At 44.8% G+C, this 25,727-nt stretch overlaps 2 protein-coding genes across 3 annotated transcripts in view; both read left to right on the top strand.

Annotated features, from left to right (window-relative positions):
* Positions 1 to 4,977, top strand: part of TLL2 (tolloid like 2) — a 136,173-nt gene extending 131,196 nt beyond the window's left edge. For both annotated transcript variants that reach the window (XM_043925984.1, XM_043925982.1), the window contains 2 exons: positions 1,708 to 1,958; positions 3,990 to 4,977. In XM_043925984.1, the coding sequence (XP_043781919.1) occupies positions 1,708 to 1,958; positions 3,990 to 4,124 (386 nt within the window). In that variant the 3' untranslated portion in view covers positions 4,125 to 4,977. The remainder of the gene's footprint in view (positions 1 to 1,707; positions 1,959 to 3,989) is intronic.
* Positions 4,978 to 9,886: 4,909 nt separating this feature from the next.
* OPALIN (oligodendrocytic myelin paranodal and inner loop protein) lies at positions 9,887 to 24,091 on the top strand. Its single transcript, XM_043925909.1, has 6 exons — positions 9,887 to 10,295; positions 14,472 to 14,534; positions 18,374 to 18,409; positions 19,475 to 19,594; positions 20,933 to 20,989; positions 22,337 to 24,091. The coding sequence occupies exons 1-6, from the start codon at positions 10,293 to 10,295 to the stop codon at positions 22,511 to 22,513; spliced, it is 456 nt and encodes a 151-aa protein (XP_043781844.1). The 5' UTR covers positions 9,887 to 10,292; the 3' UTR covers positions 22,514 to 24,091.
* The last annotated feature ends 1,636 nt before the right edge of the window (positions 24,092 to 25,727 follow it).

Here is a 25,727-nt window from a genome sequence, read left to right as displayed (position 1 = left end):
CTAAGCCAGAGCACATTCAGGACTGAGAGCTGGCAGTTGGACAGGACTGGGGCCAGGCTGGATGTGGAGCTCCAGCTGGGCGGGGGACAGCAAGGGGCAGAGTTGGGGGAGGCGGGCAGGGGACCTCCGGGCAAGGTGAACGTTACCGTACAATGTGGACGCCACACCATGGGGTGGAGGCATGGAGCACGCTGAGAACTGCAGTGGGGAAATTTACCTTCAAAATTCCGTTGCTCTCTAATGGCCCATCACTCCCATGTACGTGTTTTTATCATGTGTTATGTAGGATGGGCTCAGGCCAACCAGAGTTACCATCCTAGTAAAAAATAGAAGCTAAAGCTACAGAGTACAAGTCCAAAGTTTGAGGCATAGCTCACCTGTAACACCTGCAGAGGGTTTTTGAAAGCTAACCTGTGGTCAGGCTCTCAAATGCAGGTGCTGCTGCTGCTGCTTAGGCACGTCCAACTCTTTGGGACCCTATGAGCTGTATAGCTCACCAGGTTTCTCTGTACATGGTGATTCTCCAGGCAGGAATACTGGAGAAGGTTGCCATGCCCTCCTCCACCATCCGGACCATCAGGGAAGCCCAAGAATACTGGAGTTGGTAGACTACCCTTTCTCCAGGGGATGGGGATCTTCCAGGAATTGACCCAGGAATCGAACCGGGGTCTCCCACATTGGGGTCAGATACATTACCAGCGGAACTATCAGGGAAGCCCAGATACAGGTGCTGCTGCTGCTGCTAAGTCACTCCTGTCGTGTCCGAATCTGTGCGACTCCATAGACGGCAGCCCACCAGGCTCCGCCGTCCCTGGGATTCTCCAGGCAAGAACACTGGAGTGGGTTGCCATTTCCTTCTCCGATGCATGAAAGTGAAAAGTGAAAGTGAAGTCGCTCAGTCGTGTCCGACTCTTCGCGACCCCATGGACTGCAGCCTAGTAGGCTCCTCCGTCCATGGGATTTTCCAGGCAAGAGTACTGGAGTGGGTTGCCATTGCCCTCTCCAGAAATAACAGGTGCAAGCCAGATCTATTCTGAGGTTTCAGGTTTGAGCCCTCACCAGCAGTTTTGATGCGCTTTTGGCGCCCTCTGCTGGCAAAAATAACAGATTACGGTAAGTCTGTCGGCAGGAGTGAGCCCTTTTCAGATGCTTCCAGGCAACAAAGTGGTAAAGATCCAACCACATCCCACATCCCGGCGACCAGTAGGGCAAACCATCCCTTGGCCCCATATATCCATAACTGGAGAGAAGGAAAGGCTTTTATCCTGGTATCTCTGGTGTTCCCCGAGGCTCTCTATAGCCCAATCTGGGTACATAGGTCCTGGGTTTGTGTGTAAGTGCTAATTTGGATTCCCCAGCGAACCCTGGAAACTCCTGGATCTCTTTTACTCCTCTGTAAAATGGGGTTTTTTTGGAGGAGGAAATGGCAACCCACTCTAGTATTCTTGCTTGGAAAATTCCATGGACAGAGGAACCTGACAGGCTATAGTCCGTGGGTTGCAAAGAGTCGGACACGACTGAGTGACTAACAAAATGGGGCGATGAAACTTGCCTGGCCTTTCGCACAGAGCAAACACTAGGCTTTGTAGAGAAAACCGGCCTGTACAGAGGGTGTGGAGAGGGCCGGGGTTGCTGGGGGTGGGGTGCGTGGCGCGGAGCGTGTCCTCTCTGTGCCGAGGGGGCATCGCGCTTCTCTCTCTGCTCCAGAGTGTGGGGGCAGGCTGAAGGCCGAAGTGCAGACCAAAGAGCTCTATTCCCATGCCCAGTTTGGGGACAACAACTACCCAAGCCAGGCCCGCTGCGACTGGGTGATCGTGGCGGAGGACGGCTACGGCGTGGAGTTGATCTTCCGCACGTTTGAGGTCGAGGAGGAAGCCGACTGCGGCTACGACTACATGGAGGCGTTCGACGGCTACGACAGCACAGCGCCCAGGCTCGGCCGCTTCTGCGGCTCCGGGGTGAGTCCTGGGGATGCTGGGGGTGGTGGGCGGTCACCGCGGGGACCCAGAGCATGAACTGAGCGGTCAGACACACGTGGGTCACAGCCCTGGCGGCCCCTGCGGCTGCTTAGGGCCCCAGCCAGGAGGCGCGTCCTGCTGGAGCCGAGAGGGAAACCCGGAGGGTAGTGGAGAGGAGGTTGTGAGGTAACAGGGACCAGGTCAGGAAGGCCTGATGCAGAGGCCAGCTAGGGAAGAGCATCTTCCTTTTAGTGCTGCCTGTTTTTGCAGACTGGGCTTCCCTGGTTGCTCAGCTGGTAAAGAATCCACCTGTAATGCAGGAGACTGGGGTTTGATTCCTGGGTGGGAAAGATCCCCTGGAGAAGGGATAGGCTACCCATTCCAGTATTCATGTGGCTCAGCTAGCCACTCCTGTATTCTGGCCTGGAGAATTTCATGGACTGTATAGTCCATTGGGTCACAAAGAGTCCCATGCAACTTTCACTTCACTTCACTTTTGCAGAGAGTTTGTCTTACTTTTGCAGAGAGTTTGTCTCCCCACACCCCCATTTTTATTTAGCCTTCAGGCCTTTAAAAAAAAAATTTTTTTAACTCTCCTCTTGTGTAGTCTATACACTCCCAATTCTCTCCCCCAGTAGAAACCAAATGCTTATACAAATTACAAATCACTCTTTTAACTATAAACATTAGTTGTGTTCAAGGTCATTATGATTGTTTTCATTATCATCTTTTTTCTGGGCCACCTCCTCAGGACAGGGCATGCCTGTTTTCATCACCATTTCCCCAGCACCTGCCATAGGCCCTGAGTTGACGCTCAGTGAGAGCGTAGACCAGTTCGGTGTCCTGGTCCTCCTCCATCTGCATCATGCTGAGCACTGCCCACACTGGGCTTCCAGCTCTGTCTTTTCCTTCACCTGCAGAGCTGATCACTCAAGCCTCTTTGCAATTGGCCGAACTTACAATAAATCATTCTGGAGTCATTAGTGCATGTGGTAAACTGGCCTCAAACTGGCCTTTGTATGGATCTTTGAATAATATCCCTTCATCTTCTCTCACCCTCCAAAAAAGAAAGGATGACACAGTGTGGCTTAGCTGATGCAGTGCCTTTGAGAGATAAAGGCTTTCAAACTGTGGGGTCCACATGTGGAGGAGAACTTTGAAGGGTCCTGAGCAGTGAAATATATGGGAAGCCCAGTTTGGTTCCATTAGAATCTGGCAGATGGCAGCCTGGGATCCTGGCTCCCCTTCACCTACCACCTGGCAAAAACTTTCTGTCAAATGTAGCAACTCCATCCCAGTTTTGTCCTTGGACAAGACAGAGGCCTCAGCGATGGTCTTTGTCTTAGATCTCCTGGGAGAACATCACAGCGGTGACCCTAGTGCTGGGGATTTACGATATACACTATATAGTCAGAAGACCTGAGGTTGAGGACTATTGAGTTGTGAACTAGATTTTCAACTGGATTCTCAAGCATAGAATGGAGATGGTGCCTGCCTTATAAAGCGACTGTAACTTTACATGAGATGAAATCTGAAAATGCTTCAGCGTGTGTGTGTGTTAGTCACTCAGTCATGTCCAACTCTTTGCTACCCCATGGACTGTAGCCTGCCAGGCTCCTCTGTCCATGGGATTCTCCAGGCAAGAATACTGTAGTGGGTTGACATTCCCTTCTCCAGGGGGTCTTGGAGGGATCAAACCCAGGTCTCCTGCATTGCAGGAGATTCTTTGCCATTTGAGCCACCAGGGAAGCCCTGAAAGTGCTTAGATGCACTTAATTAACCGATGCACTTAATAATAATAGATTCTATATGAGCTGTGCATTTAGAATTGTCTTTGGAAAAGTAGAGCTGGGGCAAGGGGGTGGAGGTGCTATTGGGAGCAGAATTTGAAAAGGTTTTATTTGAAAAGCAGCTTGTTTTGATGTCCTTCAGCGTCTCTCCTGTGTCTTTGTCTCATCCTCCTTATTTTAATACTCCAACCATAGCCAACTGGCTTAAAGTCCCCCTGGTTTTCCTTTCTCCCTCCCTCAGCCATTGGAAGAAATCTACTCTGCAGGGGATTCTCTGATGATTCGATTCCATACTGATGACACCATTAACAAGAAAGGCTTTCATGCCCGATATACCAGTACCAAGTTCCAGGATGCCCTACACATGAAGAAATAACGTTGTTCTTGAAAAACAGGAACTGAGAATGTTTTTATAACAATAGCACCTTGTGAATCTGCCCTAAAGCAGTGTACAGTATTATTCTCAAACAAAAACTCAAAATCTAGCCTTGGAAGCGTGTGTTTCTGATGAATTTGGCCAGAACAAGGAGGGGAGAAGATATTTCTTTGATTCCGGCCTCAGTGTTACCAATCATGCAGTTTTAAAGATTGAGATTTGATGTCACTGGCTATTTAAGCTTGGCCTGTTTGTTCTCTTTGCCCTTTGCTCCTATGAGGCAGAAGCCTACCCTTGGGTGGCTCTGTTTCTGGATGTGCTTCCATAGGTGTAAGGCAGGCTGACCATGTCTCAGAGACTCAGGGCATCTTCCGTCAGCGCTGGGCAATGAGGATAAAAGACTGGCCATAGCTCACGTGATCCTCACAGCTTTAGCTGGAGACATTAACTCTCTGCCAGGGACACATCACCCAAGAAGCCCGAGAATATGGGTGCTGGGACTAAAACAGGCATCACGGTAAGCATCGTACAGAGGAAGCTGGTGTTTGAGGATCACTGTCACATAGCAAGGAGACCCCCAACTTGTCCTCTGTGTCTTCAGCTCTGCTTGCCCATGTTGGGTTTTCTCCATCCCTAATTGCATTAAGGGTCCAAGGCATCTGTTGTGACTTCAGCAGAACATTTGCTGGTGAGAGTCCCTAGTCTTCTGAAAAGAAGATATCCTGACTTGTCCTCCTGCCCTCGCTGACTTGGAGAAGACTCCACGTGGCCTTGGGATTCCATGGGCCAATAATATCTCTTTCTCCAGCCTTGGAGGCCCTTGCTGTGGTTGACTTTCATTCCTGACAACCAATTCAAACTATATTTGCAAAACGTGCAAAGACATCTTATGGGGGACCATTCAGATCCCTCATGAACATCATTGAAAACTGGTTAATTATAAGTTATGTAAGAATCAACACTTTGTGGAACAAGTCTACCTGTGACTAACTTCCTGAAACTGGTTGGGTTAAAGAGTGCTTTGGTGACTTACTCAGACTAACTAGCGTTCAGTCACCAGGTTTCAAATAGAATTCATCACATTTGGCACTCGCTTTGGAGAAGTGGAGAGGATGTTGTTTACATAATTTTAGAACCGCCAGGTATACTTTAAACAGTGAGGTAGTTTTGAATGGCATTTCATTAAGGCATCTATGGGCATTATGAGCTAAAAGCTGTGGTATGTTAGCTTTAAAAAAGAGTATTTATGTTGGAATAATTTTAAAATAATGTTTACATAACTGTAAGTCCTGTGTGGTTGGTATTGAACACAGGATCGCACATGAGAAGGTTTTTGGTGAGAGTTGAAATTGCTCCCAAGCACCAGAATTCCTTGGGGATGAATCAACATCTTTTGAAACAAAATATTTGCAAAACATTTAAAGGTGACATTTTTGAAAATCAGAATATGGCCCCAGAGGACTATGTCTAGTTTAAAAGATTGGTGGGAGTTAAAATAAAAAGACATAAAAGAATAAGAATACAAAGAAAGGTAGAAAAAAATGCATGGGAATATGTTTTCCTTAAAACAGAAAAAAATCAAAGTATTATTATTAATATTAATATATGTCTGTATATATGTATGTATGTAAAGGATCCACTGTCAGAGCCTTAATCAGTGCAGTGTGATAAATGCTGACCTACAGGCTTGACTGAATAGGCCCTCCTGGACCGGCCTTGTGTTTTATGGGTCTACTTTTACCAAGCCTCTCTTGGCCTTTCTTGGCCCTGGAGGGAGGTTCAGCCTACATTCTTATATTGTGATCTTTCGCAGCCCCTGTCCCAGAATATCTTTGATTCAGCACATGGAACAGCTTGTCATGTGGTTCAGGTCTTTCCCACCTCATAGGGTAGATTCCATTCCTCTGATTTTTCATTTGGGGGCTTTTATTTTGTCCCATCTGATCTTCAAAGTTGACACCGAAATCAGGATGCAGAAGGTGGCTGTTAAGGGTCTCTGCCGAGGACTTGAAAATTCTGTAGTTTCAGCCTTTAGAAGTCTGAATAAGATTGATGAATTCCCTGGAAAAGTGAGAGGGAGTCAGAAACAGAGTCAGCTCTGCCTCTGTCTTTGCTGCCCTCATGAAACAATGGTACTTGTTTTTCTCTGTCTAGTATGATTTTCAAAAACACACAGCTTCAACCATTATCAACCTGTGGCCAATTGGAAACAATGAGACGCTTATGAAAACCTTTCTTTAGGCCTTCTGTGAGTGACGTATTCTCAGAAAAAACAAGCTCTGATTCAGCTGGGGCTGGCCAGACAGCTCCCCTGGAAGCTCAGACTCACGGGACATACACACAATGCAGGTTCTGCAAAGAACTGAACAGATGGCTTCACGAGAGAAAGTCCACTCAGCAGAAAGACCCAGGCCCCTGCCTTGGCTCTTCCAAATGCTCAGTGACCAAATGCTCAGTAACATCCCACGGGACGTTACCCATGCCTGCTTTGTCCTTGGGGCTGTCGCAAAGCTCCAAACAGGCTGACTTCAGCTCAGAGAATTCTCTTGATGACCTGGTGAAACATTTGGGGTCCAGGTCTTCAGCCTGTTCCAATTCTAGTGTCATCTGGTCTAGCAAATGCTAGAACCTGGATCCCAGGGCAGGGTGAGGATCTGGAATTAACTTCAGCCTGTGGAATTTCTCCAACCAGAGAAGGAGGCTGTGCATTGATTCACCATAAGATGGTTTTCCTCCAAAGTTAAGTTTTATGTTACTCATGAAATGCTCAACCTGGTTACATCATTTGTAAAATCTTGTTAACTAGCAAATCACCCTGGGGTTTGCCGTCAATCTGGTCCATTTGATAAATATCAGATAATTTGTGGTATTGTCATTGTTCAGTGTGTGAACAAGTGTTCCCTAGGCTTCAGCAGATGGTATTCAAGTTTCCTATGTAGACTGAACTTCTGAAAAATAATCCCAAATGCCTAGAAGGTTTCTTTAAAAAAAAAGAAAAAAGGAAAGAAAAACCATTTAGAGCATTATCTATAAATATACTGTATTTTTTATCTTGTGTAATGGTACGTTTCATGAAATGTCAGTTTCAAAAAGAAAGTGGAAAGGAGCTAACATATGTCTAGAAAGAATTGTTTCATTAAAGAATGTGGATTTATCGACGTGTCCTGGTTTGTATGACAAGTCCTCTTGGTGATCTTTTTCTCCAATATCACAAGAACTTGGGAAGCATGTACAAAAGCAGGGCATTCTCTCTGGCCTTCTAGGATCTGGTGAATACCCAGAGCCTGGCTCCAGAACAGGGCTCCTATTGGACCCAGAAAGTCATGAGCAAAGCTGAAGAGAGCTTCAAAGTCGTCCCCCTTCTTGGATCCAGACAGGTTGGAAATCTAACACCATGAACGTTGTGGAGATGGTTGCTGCTGTAACAGCGTAGGCATGGTAGCCATCTTCCCTTTGTCCCCCAGCAATTCTCTTCATCTGGTTTTGAGCCTGAGGACCACATGTGGCCTCTAAAACTGAAGGTCACAGTTCTTATAAGGGGGCTCTCTTACAAGTGGCAACTGGGTTTTTGGTCTTTGGGGATCTTGTTGTTCATGATTTGCCCCAGCTGCCCATGCACACAGTTATTTTTAGTTCCTTATAGTTTCTTTGTGTTTGGTTGCTCAAGGAGACATTTGTCCAGGTGCAAGCAAGCACTGTAACAAGGGGTCCCAGGTCGCAGACCCCAGCCTGTCTCAAGACACATCAGATTCTCCTTCTGAAACTAGAGTCCTGATCAAGGGGTAAGAGGGCTGAGCTTCTTCAGGGCTTGTTTTCCCTGGGAGGATGTCCTGAGAGCACCATCTAGGAGTTCTTGCTGCTGAAGCCTCAGGAGCGACCCAGAGCCGGGGTCCCCGACCTCTCTTCTTTCTGTTGGCATCCCTACACCCCCCAACCAATTTCATTTCTTCTTAAATTAAAGATTAGGCATCTGAAAAAAATTAGACTTCTCTTTTGATGCTTATGACTGGAAAACCATGACTGACCCAGACTCTTAGTCCAGAGCACCCGTTGACTGACTTTCTTAGCAATTCTTCCAAAGGAGTAACGTGTCCATTGGAGGACAAGTTGGTGATCAGTGGATGCAAAACAAAGACAGAGTTAAAAAGGCCCTTGCTGGCCTTATCCATCTGCAGACAGCTTAGCCAGAGGGGGCAGGGCCATCAACGCCAGTTCCTTGGTCCAGATCTCTGGACCAGGTGTAATTTCATGCCCACCAAGCAAAGATAGAAGCACAGTTTGTACCAGTTGTGCTGATTTAAATAGTCTAATAACCTGTATTGTAAACATGTTGTCTCTACTTTATAGATTGAGATGGAGGTTGGAAGAAGTTACTTCACTTGCCTAAGACCACACAGGGTCCAGAAGTGTGGTCAAGGCATTCCAAACAGGTGTCTCTGAGCTGTGTTGTCTCCCTGACTTCTGGGCACCAATGGATTCAGTTTAAGCCTCACTGAGTCTTGGGGACCTGAAGCCCCATGAGGCAAAGGCCATGCTGGTCTTGTTAAGCAGGGCATACAGTGCCTGGATCCTCACACTCCATTTTCCAGGATCATCTGCCTAAACAGATGGTGTCTCCACCCCTGTTATATCCCAACCCCAGGAATTGGCTTTATTCCAATCTTCCCCTCCCTTTCTTCCCTCCCCACCTCACATGTCTTTCATCATCAAGTCTCACTGCCTCTGCTTCCTCAATAAGCCACAAACCCCCTCACTGCTCTCCATTTCCACTGCTCTCATCCCAGGGCAGCCAGTGTCAGCGCTCACTTGGACTCTGCTAACCAGAGTCTGGGTTAAGCCTTGTATCGCTTGTAATCCAGGCAGTGCAGGTAATCATTGTCAGCCCCGCTTAGATCATCCTCTCCTCAAAACCCCGAAAGTCTTCCCATTGCTGCACTGTGGAAGTCTTACCATGCCCTGCTGCTCACATCACAGGCCCCTGACTCACTCTGCTTTTAACCACTTCCAGGTCCCTCCCAGCAGGTTCACTGGCCTCCCTCCTGTCGCAGCACCCCAAGCCTGCTTTAGAACCGGGCCTTTGAATTTCATGTTCCCTCTGCCTGTAAGCCTCTTCTCATTTTCTCACATGCATCTTAAATGTCATGTCTCAGAGACAGCTGCCTCCCCATCACTCCAGACCCTCTTCCCTTATACACCCAACTTGTTCCTCCATAATGATTTTCCCTGTCCTGTTCTGACTGTTGTCCATCTGCCTCACTGGAACATACAAATTATGTTCCTTAGAGTTCCCTAGAGTTGGGAATTTGTCTTTATCACCAAGCCCGGAACAGAGCCCAGAATAATGCTTGGCCTAGAGAAGTTAAAGATTTGTTGAGGGAATGAATGAATGCACTCTTTGCAATGACCAAATCATTGGTTTTAATTTTGTTGTTTTGTTGACATGAGATTCCAACTTCTTCATTGTTTTAAAGAAGTAAACTTCTAACAGAGAACTCATAAGAAATATAAGTCAGTCCATGTCAATGGCTTGGACTCTCGGTCTGTGGGGCTCTGCATCAAAATGTGAGAAAAGAATGAGGGTGAGGCTAAACTCATGCTCGTCACCTAAAGCAGCTACAGCCCTGCCTCCAACACAGAGCAGGCTCCAGCCCCCATTCCCCAGGCACCCCCTGCATCGATGCTGGTGATGTGTTGACTCCCTCATTGCTGGGACAGTGATCAATGCCACTGCCTGGCCACTGGGGGTGGAGTGGCCAGCCTCACTCAGCCTGTGTGTAACCCATTGTTTCTAAAGAGCTGCTGGCTGCAGGAGCCACCAAGGTCTTGGGCCAGCTCTGAGTTCTTTGCTGAGATGAAGGTGTAACCAAGGAAGGAGCTTGAAAGTAAAAAAGGACAGAAAATGAAAGCAGAGAGCATAGGCGACCCGGGCCATACACCGTGGCCACGGAGCAGGAGGGCTTCTCCCCTGAGGGATTGGCCAACGACTCGGCTACTCCCCTGACCATAAATGGCTTGGCCAGAGCTCTTTTGGAGCCACCTCTTCTGTTGGCACCCTTGCTCTCCCAGTTGGATGTTCCTACAAATGCAAGACACAAGCCAATAACACCAGCAAAAAGTCGAGGTTGCCGAGGACAGCGTTTAGAGAAGGCTCTTGGGAAGCTGTTGGAAATGGTGAGTGAAAGTGAGCATCTTTCCTCTGCCTAGCCTTCATTTCTTTCTATAAACAATAATACCCAGGCTTTTAAAGCTCACATCTTCTAATTAAAATACAACTGTACCTGCAGTGAAAGGAAGTTAAGGAGCTTGGCTTTTAATTATTTTCCTATTAGTATGAAATTATTTTCCCGTTAGTACGAAATGCTAATCATGAAAATAGGAAATTACTTTCCTACTAGTACGAAATACTAATCATTAAAAATTCTCATCTGATATTTGCTGATGCCTCTTATATTTTAATATTAAAGTTTTGCTTTTAAAACCCCACCTACAAGGGTGCAGAGTAAATGTTTCAGCTAACCTCACTTCCCAGTTGGAGCAATGAGTCCTTTATCATTTGTTCAGTCTGCCTTTTGCTGTGTGATCCACAACAGAGAGACTCATAAGTTGCATCAGAAACTGTCTACCTTTCTTACTGACTTGTGGTACATGTTTGGTTGTGATTCAATCAAATGAAGTTTGCTGTGTTAGAAGGGGCTTCTGTGACTCCTTCATTAAAGAGATTAGTAAAAGGGGCTGTTCCGATTTGGAGTTAGGAAGATCTGTGAAATAAGATTTTTTATTTGGAAGATCCAGCCTCTTCTTCTTCAGCCTCTTCCCACTGACCAGCTGGGGACCTTGAGAAACCTGTCTTGGTCTCTTAGTTCCCTCACCTATGATGTAGGGGTAAGAGTGTGCCCCTTGTGGGGATGAGAACAGTGTGTGACACATGGGGTATCCTCAGTCACCGTGAGTAGTTAGCCCGTCTCCCCTCATTCCCATCGCAAACAGCAGACTCATAATGAGTGACACTCAGCCACTGAGATCCTGATGTCCCTTTGGAACCACTATGTAGATATCAACATAATGCTTAGACTAGCAGTGAGTGTCTTGTACCAAATTTCTGTACTTTGAATATTGTAAATTCATGCAGACAATTCCATCCAGCAATATTGTCCTAGTGGCTCCCCTGTGCCTTGCTCCATGCTGGTCAGGCCATGAAGAATATGACACCATGGGATCCCTCACCTGGAGTAATTTATAGTTTTGAAGGAACTGCCACAGACATTAATTCCTTTGAGTTTATCCCGTGAGACAGGCAGGGCAAGTTAATAGTATCCCAGTTGTGAGGGTGGAATAACTGTGCCTGGAAGAATAGATTTGTTATGAAGAAATGGAGACCAGAGAGCCTGAGTTACTTTCCCCAGGCCACGCAGCTACTGAGTGGCTAAGTGGACTTGAATCCAGATCAGGGGACTCCAAGGCCAGAGTTGCCTTGCCCTACTCAGCTTTCTCTCTAAAGGACACTGAATCATATTCTTCTCCACCCACATGTACGTGATGCTGTTTTCTCCATGAGAGTACTGTAGTGTGTTTCTACAAAATATAAATGTCTTTCTGAAGTTGGCCAAAATCTTCGTCATCCAAATGTTGATAAACAGCACGTGCAGTGGCCAACTTGTTGCTGCTCCTCCCTTCTGTTGTCCCCCAAAGAAAGCTTTGTCCTGGGCCTGCTGACATCAGTAGCTAGTGTTTGCTGATGAGATAAGGCTCTGGGCAGCTGCATTTGATGCCGTGACCAGCCAGCATCCTCTGTGGGCTTGGTCGATGTTAGCATGAAGGTAGGTCCCTTGAGCAAAAAGACCTAAGTAGCTCAGATGTCTTACTAATACTGTCTTGGAAGAGGAGGTGCAAAGTGCTGTGAGTCTGGGGGCTCCAATTATTCTGAAGAAACTCTAGGAGTCCTGAGGAAGCCTGTGACATGGGAGAAAGGCTGCTGGGACTTCCCTGGTGGTCCATTGGCTAACACTCTGCACTCCCAAAGCAGGGATCCTGGGTTCCATCCCTGGTCAGGAAACTAGATCCCACATACCGCAACCAAGAGTTTGAATGCCCCAACTAAAGATCTTGCACGCTATAACTAAGACCCAGAACAGCCAAATAAGTAAATAATAATTTTTTTTTCTAAAAAAAGAAAGAAATAGGCTTTCACCAAAAGACCCAAGTCCCAGTGACAGCCAACTAATCATGTGAACTTGGGCAATCCATTCAAATTCTTGCCTCAATTTTCCTTTCTATAAAGTAAGGGTTTCCTGTTGCTAAGAGACAGGGAAGTGAACAGTTGCCACAGAAGGGTGCTGGCCTGCTGGGGCCATCCTAATTGAAACACAATCTTTGGGGCAGGCGGCGGTGGGAACTATACCTTGTAGGTGCTTGAAACATTTTTAGTTCACAAAAGAGTTTCTCATTCATTGACCTCTCTGAATTCCAACCTACCTGAAAGCTAGCTAGAATAGGTGTTTCATCAATTTTGTATATATTGGTACTATCACCTCTAGACCCATCTTCCAGGTTGGATTTGAGTCACATGGCCCAATCTCATTTGTCTGTTTTAAGAGATAAGCTCTCACTGTTCTCCTTTATCCATGAGGGAATTTCTGAGAAGTCCCTGGGCCTCAGGTTCCTCTTCTGTAAAATGAGGGTCTGAGGTAGACAATCTTGGAGGCACTTCAGCTCTGAAATCTTAGGATTCTCTAATCCATCCCAATCTCCCCATTATTGGCTAACAAATTTATTTTAAATCTTAGTAAGCACATTTCTTCTAGAATGATAAAACCAGGTTTCAGAGGCTTCAGGAAGAACAGGAGCTGGAGTTTAAGCCAAGTTGTCGGGGATTGGGGAGGCTGGGGCTGAATGAGAGAGAGCCCGGCCAGGGGGCATGAATCAAGGGTGACTGAACAAGGCGGGGGGCCAATCAGGTAGAAACAAGACCACTCCAGCCCCTTGATCCAGGGGCAGAAACTGTCACCAGCAGAGCTGGGGCAGAGTCCACCCATTTTTTCACATCCAGGCAGGGAAGGCACTGGGGAAAGAGCAGCTGGGAGAAACTAACATAAAAGAGCCCAAAGTGGAAGGATGGAAGATGGGAACAGGGAGGAGGAAAGAGCCGCCAGAGGCCCTGGGCAGGACCTAATCCTGGAAAGTGGACATCTGGGTAGGCTAACAAGTTGGTGCCCCATTGAGTCCATGATTTTTTTTTCTTTTTAAAATTTTTATTGGAGTATAGTTGCTTTACAATGTTGGTTAGTTTCTGGCAAAGTGAATCATATATATATATATATATATATATATATTTATATATATATATATGTCTCCCCTTTTTTTGTATTTCCTTCCCATTTAGGTCACCACAGAGCACTGAGTAGAATTCTCTGTGCTATACAGCAGGTTCTTCTTAATTATCTATTTTATACATGCGCTCAGTCAGAGTCATGTCCAGCTCTTTGCAACCCCATGGACTGTAGCCTGCCAGGCTCCTCAGTCCATGGAATTTTTCAGGCAAAAATACTGCAGTGGGTTGCCATTTCCTACTTCTGGGGATCTTCCCAATCCAGGGATCAAACCTGTGTCTCTTGCGTCTCCTGCTTTGGCAGGTGGATTCTTTACCACTAGCGCCACCTGCAAAGGTCATTTGATACTTGGTAGTGTGTATAAAGCCCACAATCTTTAAATATTGACCCCATATTTGAGGGAGACATGAGGCTGGCTTCTACGTGAGGGGAGGTCACAGAGCATTAGCCTCTTTCCTCTGTCATCCCGACCAGCTCAGCTCCAGCCTGAAACCCCTGCCTTAGGACTCAGTAAAAAGGGAAACTTGTCTTTCTCAGATTCTCCTCCTGTGAGGGAGTTGAAGTGGGAGCCGCTGGGGTCTTACTTCCCACCCCAAGGAGAAAGAGCCATCAGTCTACACAGGTTCCTTCCTGAAAGGAGTTCCAGGGAGAGAAAGAAAAAAAACAACTTTCAGCACTCTGCTCAATGTTTCTATTAATGTTTTTGCTGCCCTTTTGAGTCAGGACCTCTCAGGAAATAGCTTGACTGGCTGGTCCCTTAAACTGGCCCTGGTTGAGGACCTGGGAGGGGAGGAAGAGTAGGACTGCCTTGACGCTGAGGGGGGATCTCACGACCCCTGACTCACCTGCTCCCCTGCCTCTTCGGGGGCCAAGATTGGGAGGGAAGGCTGGAGCTGACTAAGCCTGTGGGGTCAGTAAATTCTCCTGGAGTCCGCCAGGGTCTATGGCATTTGGTGGAGGGGTCAGACTATGGCCTGGCTGACCATTACTGGAAGCTTTAAGGTTTCCTTCTGTCTTGCAGAGTTTTTCACTGAACTTCACACTGCCGGCCAACACGGTGGGTACAGCGGCCCCCGCTTACCAGGTAGGTGAGCAGAGATCAATGCAGAGTTGACACTGGGCCTCCAGGGCACCATCACACAAACCTCATGTAAAGCTGTAATGTTACACAGGTTTCAAAGCACTATGAAGAGCTGGGGATGCTGAGAGACATGTTCTCAATGATAAGAATTACAAATAAACATTTTGAAAAGGAAAATAGCAAGAAACCAAAAAACACTTAAATTGCCATCAGTAGAAAACACTGGGGTCACTCCTTCCAGTCCTGTTTGACCCTACATAAATGTTGACTTCTGTTGTCTTCATACCATGGTCTTCTCACCTGTAATTTTATATAACAAATGTTTTCCATCAGCCTTTATAAAAGTAACTGAGAGTGGTCACGTGACATTTCTTCAAGTGAATTATTTAGCTAAATGACCAATCACAATTAAGAATTCTTTTGTGATAAGCATAGGTATAAATAAATCCTTGTTGGCACTTAACCTGATTTCCTTAGAATGAAGTCTAGAAGGGAAATCATGGGTCAAGATGAATGAACATCTTATGGCTCTGGATTATGACAGTTGCAAGTCCACATGGAGATTTTCAATTGATGATGGCAGACAGTTTCAATCCAGAATTGACCCTCGGTCTTTTGTTCTCCCGTTGTTTAGAAGATAACACACCAGGATTGTTTTCTGACCAGAATTGCTGCTCTGATGGAGCTAGGCATTTTCCTGGCCCAGGTTTTTAGTGGTTTGGGCTATGCCAAGTTTTTCTAAAAAGTCATATAGTTATTTAAAGAAAATAGACTGACTGCCAGGAAAGAGGACGCCTAAGCCGGTCACGTTTACTGTGACATGAGGGCAGCGGAAATGCAGACCCTAGTGGCCCACTGCCGCCTTTGCTGCCCACACTGGCGACCCTGCCCCTGACTCCCTGGCACCTGCTTCCCCTCCTGGTGAGGGCCCTGTCTTCTGAACCTCCCTGACTCACGTGCTCCTTGCTTCAGCCTCTGCCTATTGTCTGCAGAGGCTGACAATAGCCTATTGTCAATACTGTCAATAGCCTATTCCCCTATCCTTCTCCTTCCCTGTCCAAATCTTTCAATATGGTGACTGGCGGCACTTGTCACCTGGCTACTTGAAGCCAGCCCGTCTGTAGAGATCCCAGGTTCTGTCTTATCCTGGCTTGGCGCAGCCTAGGAAGGTAACTCCGAGAAGCAAGGAGCCATTGCTTAGGGCCATGAGGGTGAGGGGGTGAGAGGGAGGCACTAATGCTGCTAGTCATCACCTTTTGGAGCGTCTCTGAGAACTGTCCCTCCTCCCTTGAATCTATGTAGGACGACAGCCACCCCAGTCTGCCTGGGACTGTCTGGTTTTAGCACTGATGTGTTGCAACCTAGGCAACTTTTCTGAACAACCAGGACATCTGGCCACCCTATCTGTGATTATATTTCTGCCACATAATCCTTCCCTTTTGGTGTAGCTGGATGCCCTGGAAAGTGGGGGGGAGGTGGATGCCAGGTGCATCAGAGCCTCTCTGCAGGGAGTGGGGAACAGGACCACATATGCAAGTCAGCCCCTGCTGGGCCATACTGAATGGTCAAGTATGAAAATTAGGGATGGGGTACTGCATTTGTCATGGAAAGGAGAGCAGCATGACATTTAAGAGCTTGGACCCTGAAGTCAGACCACTTGGCATCTACCACTGAGGGCTGTGTGACCTCACACAAGTTACTGCACTTCTCTGTGCCTCAATCTTCTTTACTGTAAAATGGGGATCATTTTAGTCCTGCTTCACTGGCTGTTGTGAAGAATAAATGAGCTGATAGAGGGAAAGTATTTGAACAGCCTGGCACATAATAAGGGTTTCACACGCATTAGCTGGTACAGTTAGCAGGTGTTCACGAGGGCAGAAAAACCCATCCAGAGAGAGAAAGAAGGAAGCAAACAGGCAGAGAAGAGCACAAGCGAAAGGCCATGCCATCCAGGAGTGATGGAGAGATTCCAGGAGGAAGGGACCTTTGGTCATGACAAAGTCTCAGGCCCCAGTTTTAGTGCCTGGAGAAGCCGTATTCCCACCACCTGTGGGCTCCACGAGGAACCCCTGAATTTTTAGAGTTAACTCATTCTGGGGGTCCAAAGCCAGCTCAAATGAATTTCTGTAACCTGAAGGCAGAACATCTTACCTGAAACAATATCTGCCTCTTCCCATCACCCTGAGAAACAGAACACTTTAGGCAAACACAGCATTAAGGTCATATTGTGGGGTGGTGGTGAGATTGTGTCTCAGTAAAACTAAAACCATTTAAGTACCAAGTGTCAATACCAAGTTAAGCAAATATTTCTTTGATCAGAGCTCTCTGGGAAAGAGGTCCAGGCTTGGAATGCAAACATCCAAGTTCAAGTTAAATTTATCTGTGAAACCTGGGAGAAGACCCATAACTTCTCTGAGATCCGGATCATTTTTTTTCCTTCTCTTTTTGTAAAATAGAGAAAACTATAAAAAAGACGAAGCCACTGGAATTCCAATGTACTCACTGAAGTTGATGAGTGAAAGTGAAAGTGAAGTCCCTCTGTCGTGTCCTACTCTTTGTGACCCCATGGACTATAGCCCGCTAGGCTTCTCTGTCTATGGGACTTTCCAGGCAAGAATACTAGAGTAGTTTGCCATTTCCTTCTCCAGGAGATCTTCCCAACCCAGGGGTCGAACCTGGGTCTACTGCATAGCAGGCAGACTTTTCACTGTCTGAGCCACCAGGGAAGCCCATGGTTGATGAGAATATTCAATAAATAACAGGTCTGGCCAGAACTTTGCCAAGTTTAAAGGGACGATCAAAGCTTCTACTCCTGGTGAACATTTGATCCTCCAAACAACCCTAGAGGTAGGTGCTCACAGCCCTATTTTATGGTTGAAGAAATGAGGCCCATGAGCTTGTGAGTGGAGAAATCAACACCCCATTCCAGCGGGAGACTCGGACCCATGCTCTTAACCCCACACTACACCACCTAGCATAGCTTACACGAGTTAGTTGCTAACGTGGAACATTGTGCCCTGAGATTTCTCCATCCAGATAAGACTCTCATCTGAAATATCTTATAAATGGGTAAAATTCAGTGCCCCTCTTTGAGTGGAGCTGTGAACTAGAAACATGTATTCATTCAACATGGAATTATGTCGGGAATATGGATAATTCACAGCTTCAGAGACCTGCCCAAGCCATCTGCTTCATTATGGTAAGGGAACAAGGAAGGCCTTCTTAGAAACAAGTAGCCTTCCCTCGTGGCTCAGATGGTAAAGAATCTGCCTGCAATGCAGGAGACCTGGGTTTAATTCCTGGGTTGGGAAGATACTCTGGAGGAGTAAGTGGCAACCCACTCCAGTATCTTTCCTGGATAGAGGAGCCTTGTGAGCTACAGTCCGTGGGGTCACAAAGAGTTGGACACAACGGAGTGACTTACACTTCCTTCCTCCAAGGTCTTCTTAAAGAGCCTGGCTCCACTGGTATTTATATTTTTTCCTTTCTAGCAATGGGGACAAGTAGGCCCAAAGTGTGCTGGGAAGGGTGTGGGGACTTGGGACAGGATAAAGCCTTTTTGAGTAGTAAAATGTATTATGGCAAATTCACAGGGTGAATAACGAAGCTCTCACCTGAATTTCTGATTTCTCGTGCCTTGTAACCAATCTTATTCCTTCTTACCTGGGAAGGATTGAGGAAGACTCTATTCCACAGTTGTTGTCATCTGTTGTTTTTTAATAGAAAGTTTAGCAAAGGGATATACTTTAGGCATTTACAGCTTAACCTTGGGCAGACAATCTTATATGATGTGCATTCTATAGATTTTGTTATCTTAAGATGTGTGTTCTTTTTCTACACAGACTTCCTCTCCAGTTGTGACTGATGGAAAAGGAACCGTAAGTATACCACTTAAATTATTGAGCCTTGGTTCAGTCACTTAGAAATGGGATAATGCTGTACCCATCTTGTACATTCATTTTGAAGATTAGATGATGTTTGCTATGTGAACTGTCACCAAGCAAATAACCTGCTCAGCTGTTTTTCTTACAACCAACTCAGTTCAAAAGGGAAGGAGAACATGAACAGTCACAGATGATTCCACAAAGTCTGGAACAAAAGAAGCTAGACATGAGAGAGTACATACTTTCTACTTTCATCAAGATAACTCTGAAAAGTAGACAAAGCTAAACTACAGTGATGGATTTCAGGATACACATGCAGTGGCTGGATAGGAGCCCAAGGGGGCTTCTCAGGGGTTGGCAATCTTCTGTTTCCTCATCCAGGAGCAGGTTACCTGGATGGGTTCATGATATGAAGTCATCAAGCTGCATATTTATAATTTATATACTTTTATATGTTTTGTCATTCTTTAGTAAAATCACCCCCTCAAAAGTGACAGAGACTCCAGTGTTATATGATAGTTGCACATCTATAGGGATTCTCAATACTCTCTGCAAGTAATTACAAATATGAAAACTTATGGGGCTACGAGCATGGCTACTTCCACTCAGATCAAAGAAAATGTGAATTTGGAAATTAATCAGTTCATGCATTTATTGTACATAAATTTATATGGTGTGGTATACAGTAAAACTTTTTGGTATATATTTTACTTTTTTCTGAACTAACAGATAAGAATGCTAATTGTTGCTTTGAATTGTTTTTCAGCTTTTCCTATATTGATACGACACACATTTCTGTTTCTAGGAATGGCCTGTTCATATGTTTGTTCAATTTTCTACTGAATTCTTGTCCTTTTCCAATCAGTTTAAGCAACATGCATTAAGTACGATGGAAATGAGCCATTTGTCATGTACATTGGAAACAATTTTTCACTGTACTTCATTACGCCTTTGATTTTGTGTAGGACACTGAGGATCCATGCAGAGTTTTGTTTTACTTTTAATCTTTTGAACTCTTCCCTTTTTTTCTGGGAGAATCTGACTGTTTTCTCTGTGCAGGACTGCGGGCCTTCTCTTGGGTTAGCAGCAGGCATCCCATCCCTGGTGGCCACGGCCCTGCTGGTAGCCTTACTGTTTACTCTGATTCACCGACGAAGAAGCAGCAATGAGTCCACTGAGGTGACTGGCAGTTTCTTTGGGTCGGGACATGTTGGTGGGAATCAGTATTCAGTGAACTGGCTTTGGGCTGGGGGTGCCAGGACTCGTGTCTGTTTTCTGAGGACAAAAGGGTGGGTGTTTCTGTGACTCATTTTCTGTCTCAGACTCATGACCCTACCCCCCAGGCAGAGCTGATTTATCATCCAATCCTCAGGTCACTTGAGGACCGTACTGGGGGTGGCTCAAGTAGGAGCAGAGAGGGATGTTTGTTGCCATGGCGAACACGTCTGTGCAGTGAGTGTGTTTTCTAACCTTGAGAAACAAGGACACAAGCTTCTCAAAGAAGCTTCTCAAAGAAGATGGAGGTGAATTTATGAAAGACGGGAGACAGTTGCTGAGATGGCCATCACAAGGATATTTCCAGGAACATGTGACTGTATTTATCTTTGTACTTTTCCTACATCCTAACACACATCAGTCACAAGGGAATCTTCTGATCCCACCCCTTACAAATACCAGAGTTCTCTGGAGACCAGGCTCAGAATTCAAGGGCCACTCTGACCCATATCCAAACAGAGGCCATGGTTGTGATACAGCGATATTGTGTGGACTCTGTGTTCTAATTGCATCCTTATTTATGAGCATTTCTGATTGTTCTCACACTGGTAAGTGTTAACAGGGAGTAAAAAAAAACCTAGGTCTTATCTCTGAGTCTGCCACTTTACAATTTATATGTGAACCTCGGCAAGTGATAGAACATTTTCTGTTTCTTGGTTAGTTCAACTCCAAAATAACTCCAATTAAATCAGAATCTCTGGAAGATAGAGTTGTGGCATTGGTATCAAAAAACCTTCAACATTTTATCATGGATCATTTTAAACAGATACTAAAGTAGAAGGGATAGTATAAAGAATCTGGTTATCCACAGCGGTCAATCTTGTTTCATTTCTACTCCCACCCACTTCTCCACAGTGTCAACCTATATTATTTCTTAAGTAACTCACAGTGGTATCTCTTGTTTGTGTTTTTTAGGGGGCCAGTTATTATCCTTTTGTTTATTTTGTTTTGTTTTTAAAGCACTCTGCTGATCCTAATGTGTGGCTAGGTTTAAGAACCACTGATTTGGGACTTCCCTGGTGGTCCAGTGGCTAAGACTCTGAGCTCCCAGTGCAGGGGGCCAGGTTTGATCCCTGGTCAGGGAGCTAGATCCCACATACTACAACTAAGACCCAGGGCAGCCAAATAAGTAAATAAAATTAAAAAAAAAAAAAAAGAACCACTGATTTTAATCATGGTCATGGGCAAATGTTGTAACCTTTCATTTCTTCTTCTTTTTTATTTTATTCTTAACCAACTTAGGAAAGTGAGAAGCCTTGTGAAATTACAGAAATCTATGACAGCCCCAGGATAGCTGAGGTAAGAACTCTTGGTTATAGTCACTATACGTCATTCACACGACAAACAAGCTAAGGGTCTTCAAGCCTGTCGTGTACAGGAGCACAGTGTGAGCACAAAGGAGGTTCTCATTATACTTTTATTGGCTGGACAGGAATTCAAGGTTGAATTCATATCAGAAAACGAATTTACTATTATTTGTTCCACTGACAAAAGAGAAAACCGTGTGATCACTTCCAGAGGAGACGAGAGTTCAAAAACATTAAACAGCCATTTGTGATATGAATTCCGAACAAACTAAAAATTTTTAAGGAATTTTTTTAACTTAAGACATCTTTTTTAAAAAATCACAGCAAATATCATACCTAAAGGTGAAATGCTAATGATTCTCTTTCAGATCAGAAACAAAACAAAGATGCTCATTGTTACCATTTCTACTGAGATATTATTCTTAGGTCCTAGCCAGTGCAGCATGTTGAGAAAAAAAAAGTAGAAATTAACTCAATGAAGGGGAATTCTTTCACAATGTATACATATGTCAAATAATCACACTGTAGTCTTTAAATATCCTTTATTTGTCAATTATACCTCAACAAAGATGAAAAGAAAAGAAGCAGAAAGCATAAAACTGTAAAAGAAGAAAGAAAAGTGTCATTATTTGATATGTAGATAATATAATTATCTACATAAAAAGCCAAATTATCTACAGATATATTGCTAGAATTAGCAAGATATTTTAACAAGTTTACTGGAGGTAAAAGTCAATATTAAAGAGTAATTTTTGTTTCTAAAAATCAGTAACAATTAATTTTAAAAAGTAATTTTTAAAAAAATAAAATTTTATAGTGGTAATAAAAATATATAGAATGATGAAGAATCAATCTAACAAAACCATATAATCCTTCATGGAGAATAATAAAGTTTCAGTAAAAGATATTTAAATAAAACCTAAGTAATGGGAGTTTTTATACAATGCTCCTGGATCAAAGAACTCAATATATATATGTATCAAACAACTTCAAATTGATCTGTATAATAAATGTAATTACAATATAAATTTCAACAGGTATTTTTCATGGAACACAATAGGGTGCTTCTAAAATACATGTAGAAAAAAAGTCAGGAAACAATTTAAGTACCAACAACAACAGATAGAACAAATAGCAAACAAATAGGAAGATGATAGATTAAAACTCATCCAGTGATCACATGGATGATGTTCAATGTCTTGAAAACTATGTTTCAAATGTTTTGTCTGATGGTTGGTTGTTTCAGGTGGGAGGGTAGATCTGGTTGCTTTTTCTCCAACTTGGCCAGAAGCAAAAGTCTTTGATGTATTTTTTTAAAAAGCCTATTTGTTTTCTCAAGAATCCTAGGAGGTTACCTACCCAAGAGAAGAATATGATGGGAGGAGAAGAAGCCCACATATATGTGAAGACAGTATCAGGAAGTGAGGAGCCCATGCGTGACACTTACCGCCCTGCTGTCGAAGTGGAAAGAAGGAGGGGCCTGTGGTGGCTCATTCCCAGACTGAGCCTGGAGTGAGGCGGCGAGCCAAGCAGCAGACCTGGAGCTGGGAGCGAGCTAAACATACAGGGATCGATCGTGCCCGGAGCGAGGAGAGAAGCCAAGCTGCTGCTTAACCACTCCAAACTTCATTTGCAGATCTGGAAAACTTCAGGGTTGATTTTACTCTTTAAGGAACTGATCTGATAAAGTGCATTCTGACTCTCAGACCTTGTGGTTTAATAATCAGTGAAGTCACTGTGCATTCAAAAGGAGCCCTTGAAACTTGCTCCTGACCCCCAGTGGGGATTTGCTTTTCTTTATGATTTGGGGAAAGGAGTTTGATTTCTCAGTGGCTCACCTTTTCATCTTTTTTCACATCCATTTTCTCAAAAAAGCCATTAGACCTGGCTTCCATGGACAGATTGGCCAAGGCTAACATGGTGCGGGTTGGGATTTAAATGATACTCAAAGGGGACGTGTGAGAAGGAGCAGTTCTTTATCTCTGAACACCTCAGGGTAGAAATCAGGGGGAGCCACACGTTCCCTGACCACAGGGGCAGCCCGTGGCTGGGTCATTCATCTCTCTCTCTTGTGATCAGAGGGTATTCAAAGTGTGTGTGTTGTGGGGGTTGGTGAGCACATGTGTGTGCTGAGGGTAAAGAGGGTGGAAGGAAGGCAGAGATTATTTCAAAAGATTATTAGAAATAGGGGCTATACTTATTTTGTGGGAATAGAGAGAAAGGTTCAAGTCCTTGGACCATCAATGGGGAATATCTCATGAGCAGGAAGAGAGGTCAAGAGGACTCTGGGTGGGTGAACACAGGACCAAAGGGATGATCCAGGTACCAACGTGACTGTCATTTGAGGGGAGCCCATGAACAGCGGTAGCTGGATCAGGCAAGGTGTCCACCATCGCTCCTGGGAGGAGGCTTCTGGGAGTCCTGGTTCCCTAGCACAGGTCCATTGTTCCCCTGATGGGAGAACCTGGGTCCAGGAGATCTCGGGTCTACCCACCAGCTGCACGGGCCACCTTGAGGAGCTGTGGAGATATTCCTTTCTCACACGGGACCCCTAAATGCTCAGAAACATGGCTCCTCTAATTCAAACAACCCAGGACAGATTCTTCACACCCCATCACTGCCATGCCAACACGTGCTCGTCAAAGCTCCTTGTGAAATTCAGTTTTGTGCTAAGACCCCTGAGTCTAGACCCGTTAACAAGCAGATCTGGCTGTGATCCAGGTGCTCCTACTTCTCTTACCTGTTGAGAAGGAGCTTGGATTTGCTGAGAACATGACTGTGGCCTTGGCCTTGACACTCATAGGTGTGAGCTCTGGGGCAGATCATGGACCTTAGCTCTGTAGGTACAAAATGGAGACTGTCATTTTCTTCCTTCTACCCTTAGGGGTGTTGCGAGGGTGAACGGAAACATGACTTAGTCTATAAAGTAAGGTGTGACTTATATTTTGGACCATTTATTTCATGTAATTCTGCTTACAATCCATTGCTTATTACCTAATTTTAAATGGTTTATACTAAACTATCAAGGTTCAATATTTCTGTCACCTTTTTTCTGCTGTGATGCACAAGAGCTTATTTTGGAATAAAGTGAAAAACAAAAATGAGCGTTCTTGTGGGCCTCCAACATGTCTGTGTTTTTTCTTTGCCTATATTAGAGCATAGGCCATTGGCCCTAGAGTGGGAATCAAGGTCACCTCCAGGATACAGCTGGTGCTGGCGATGTTCAAGTTGTTCACAGAGGGCAGCCCAGGTTGTGAGCAAAATGCTGAGACTGGGAGTCAGAAGCTCTGGCTCCCCAGCCTAGGGCCTGTGCTAGCATTGGGATGGCCTTGGCCAGTCACACTCTAGAAAATGTAAATGAATAATAGTGACAGAAAGCATATCAACCATTGCCTGGGGATGGTGGGGTGAGGAAGGGTGGAGGGAGAGATTCCAAACGGCCACAAAGAGACTCTGGGGGGTAATGGATGTGTTCTCCTTCTTGATTGTGGTGATAGCTTCATGGGTGTGTCACACATCAACACTTATTAAATGGTACACTTTAAACATACAATTACTATATCTCAGTTTTACCTCATTTAAGCTTTAAAAAAAAAAAAAAAAAGAATCCAAGGCACACAGAGCAATAATCTCTGCCACTGGGTTTTGCTTTGTTTTTTTATTTGACCAGATGGGGTCAGGATCTTTATTGCCTAGAGCAAGCTCTTAGTTGTGGCATGTGGGATCTAAGTTCCCTGATCAGGGATCGAACCCAAACCTCTTGGGTTGGGAGCTCAGAGTCTTAACCGCTAGACCACCAGGTAAATCCCAAACTCTCTTTCTTTATTTTGCATTTTGCCAGGAGAACAAGAGGATGTGGGAATGTGGTTGGTGTCCTTTCTGGGACAAACACAGTCTTTCTCTGGAGAAGTTGGAATTAGACAAGAACAGATTCACGTACTCAGTGCCTAAAAGGTGGAATGAAATCCACTCTCAAGAACTTTCAGTATCATCCTGAACTAAGGACCCGAAAAACTCCCCAGACCCCCAAACTCCCCAAACTTCACACACACTGTAGAAGCATTTTACCTGAAGGAATGATGGGTGAATTACCAAAACTGGAGGCAAAATTAGAATTCCTTTAAACCTAGGTTTAAGAAGATATGAATTCCCTGAAGCTGTATGCAAATTTTATATGAATAATCATTACTCATGGGATGAGATTCCATTAATCTCTTCCGATTCTCAAAGCAATCTGCAATACCCCTACCAACAGTTAAATATAAACAGTGATAATGACAGCTGAAGGTTAGTGACAAGGATGTCAAATTCAACCTTTCTTAAGTGACTTGCTGCCACACTTTTAATACAAATTGACTTGAAATTAGTAATGGTTGTGCCTTTTTAGTTTTATAGAAAAAGGAAAATGGAGTGAAAAAAATTAAACTTTCCTATGGAGATGCCTGTTTACATGAAAGTCATGGAGATTATTTGTTAAGAATACCTCATAAGAATTATAGACAAGAAGGCTGAGTGTGGGTTTTAGTGTACTTCACACTAGATGTGTCACTTTGGAAACTGAGTCAGCCTCCAAAGGGGATCCTGTCCATTATCATTATCATCTTCATCATTAATTTTGCAGCAAGAAGATAGAGATGGTAAAAGTAACCTCACCTCATTCTGCTTCCTGCTCCTGGGTTAGGGAAGGCTAAACACATTTTTGGGCTTGTTTCTTGTGAGAATGTTATACT

This window comes from Cervus elaphus, chromosome 15 (assembly GCF_910594005.1).
Source record: "Cervus elaphus chromosome 15, mCerEla1.1, whole genome shotgun sequence".
In the NCBI taxonomy this organism is placed as follows: Eukaryota; Metazoa; Chordata; class Mammalia; order Artiodactyla; family Cervidae; genus Cervus; species Cervus elaphus.
The sequence above is the reverse complement of the archived record's forward strand: the minus strand, read 5'-3'. Positions and strand labels throughout refer to the sequence as shown.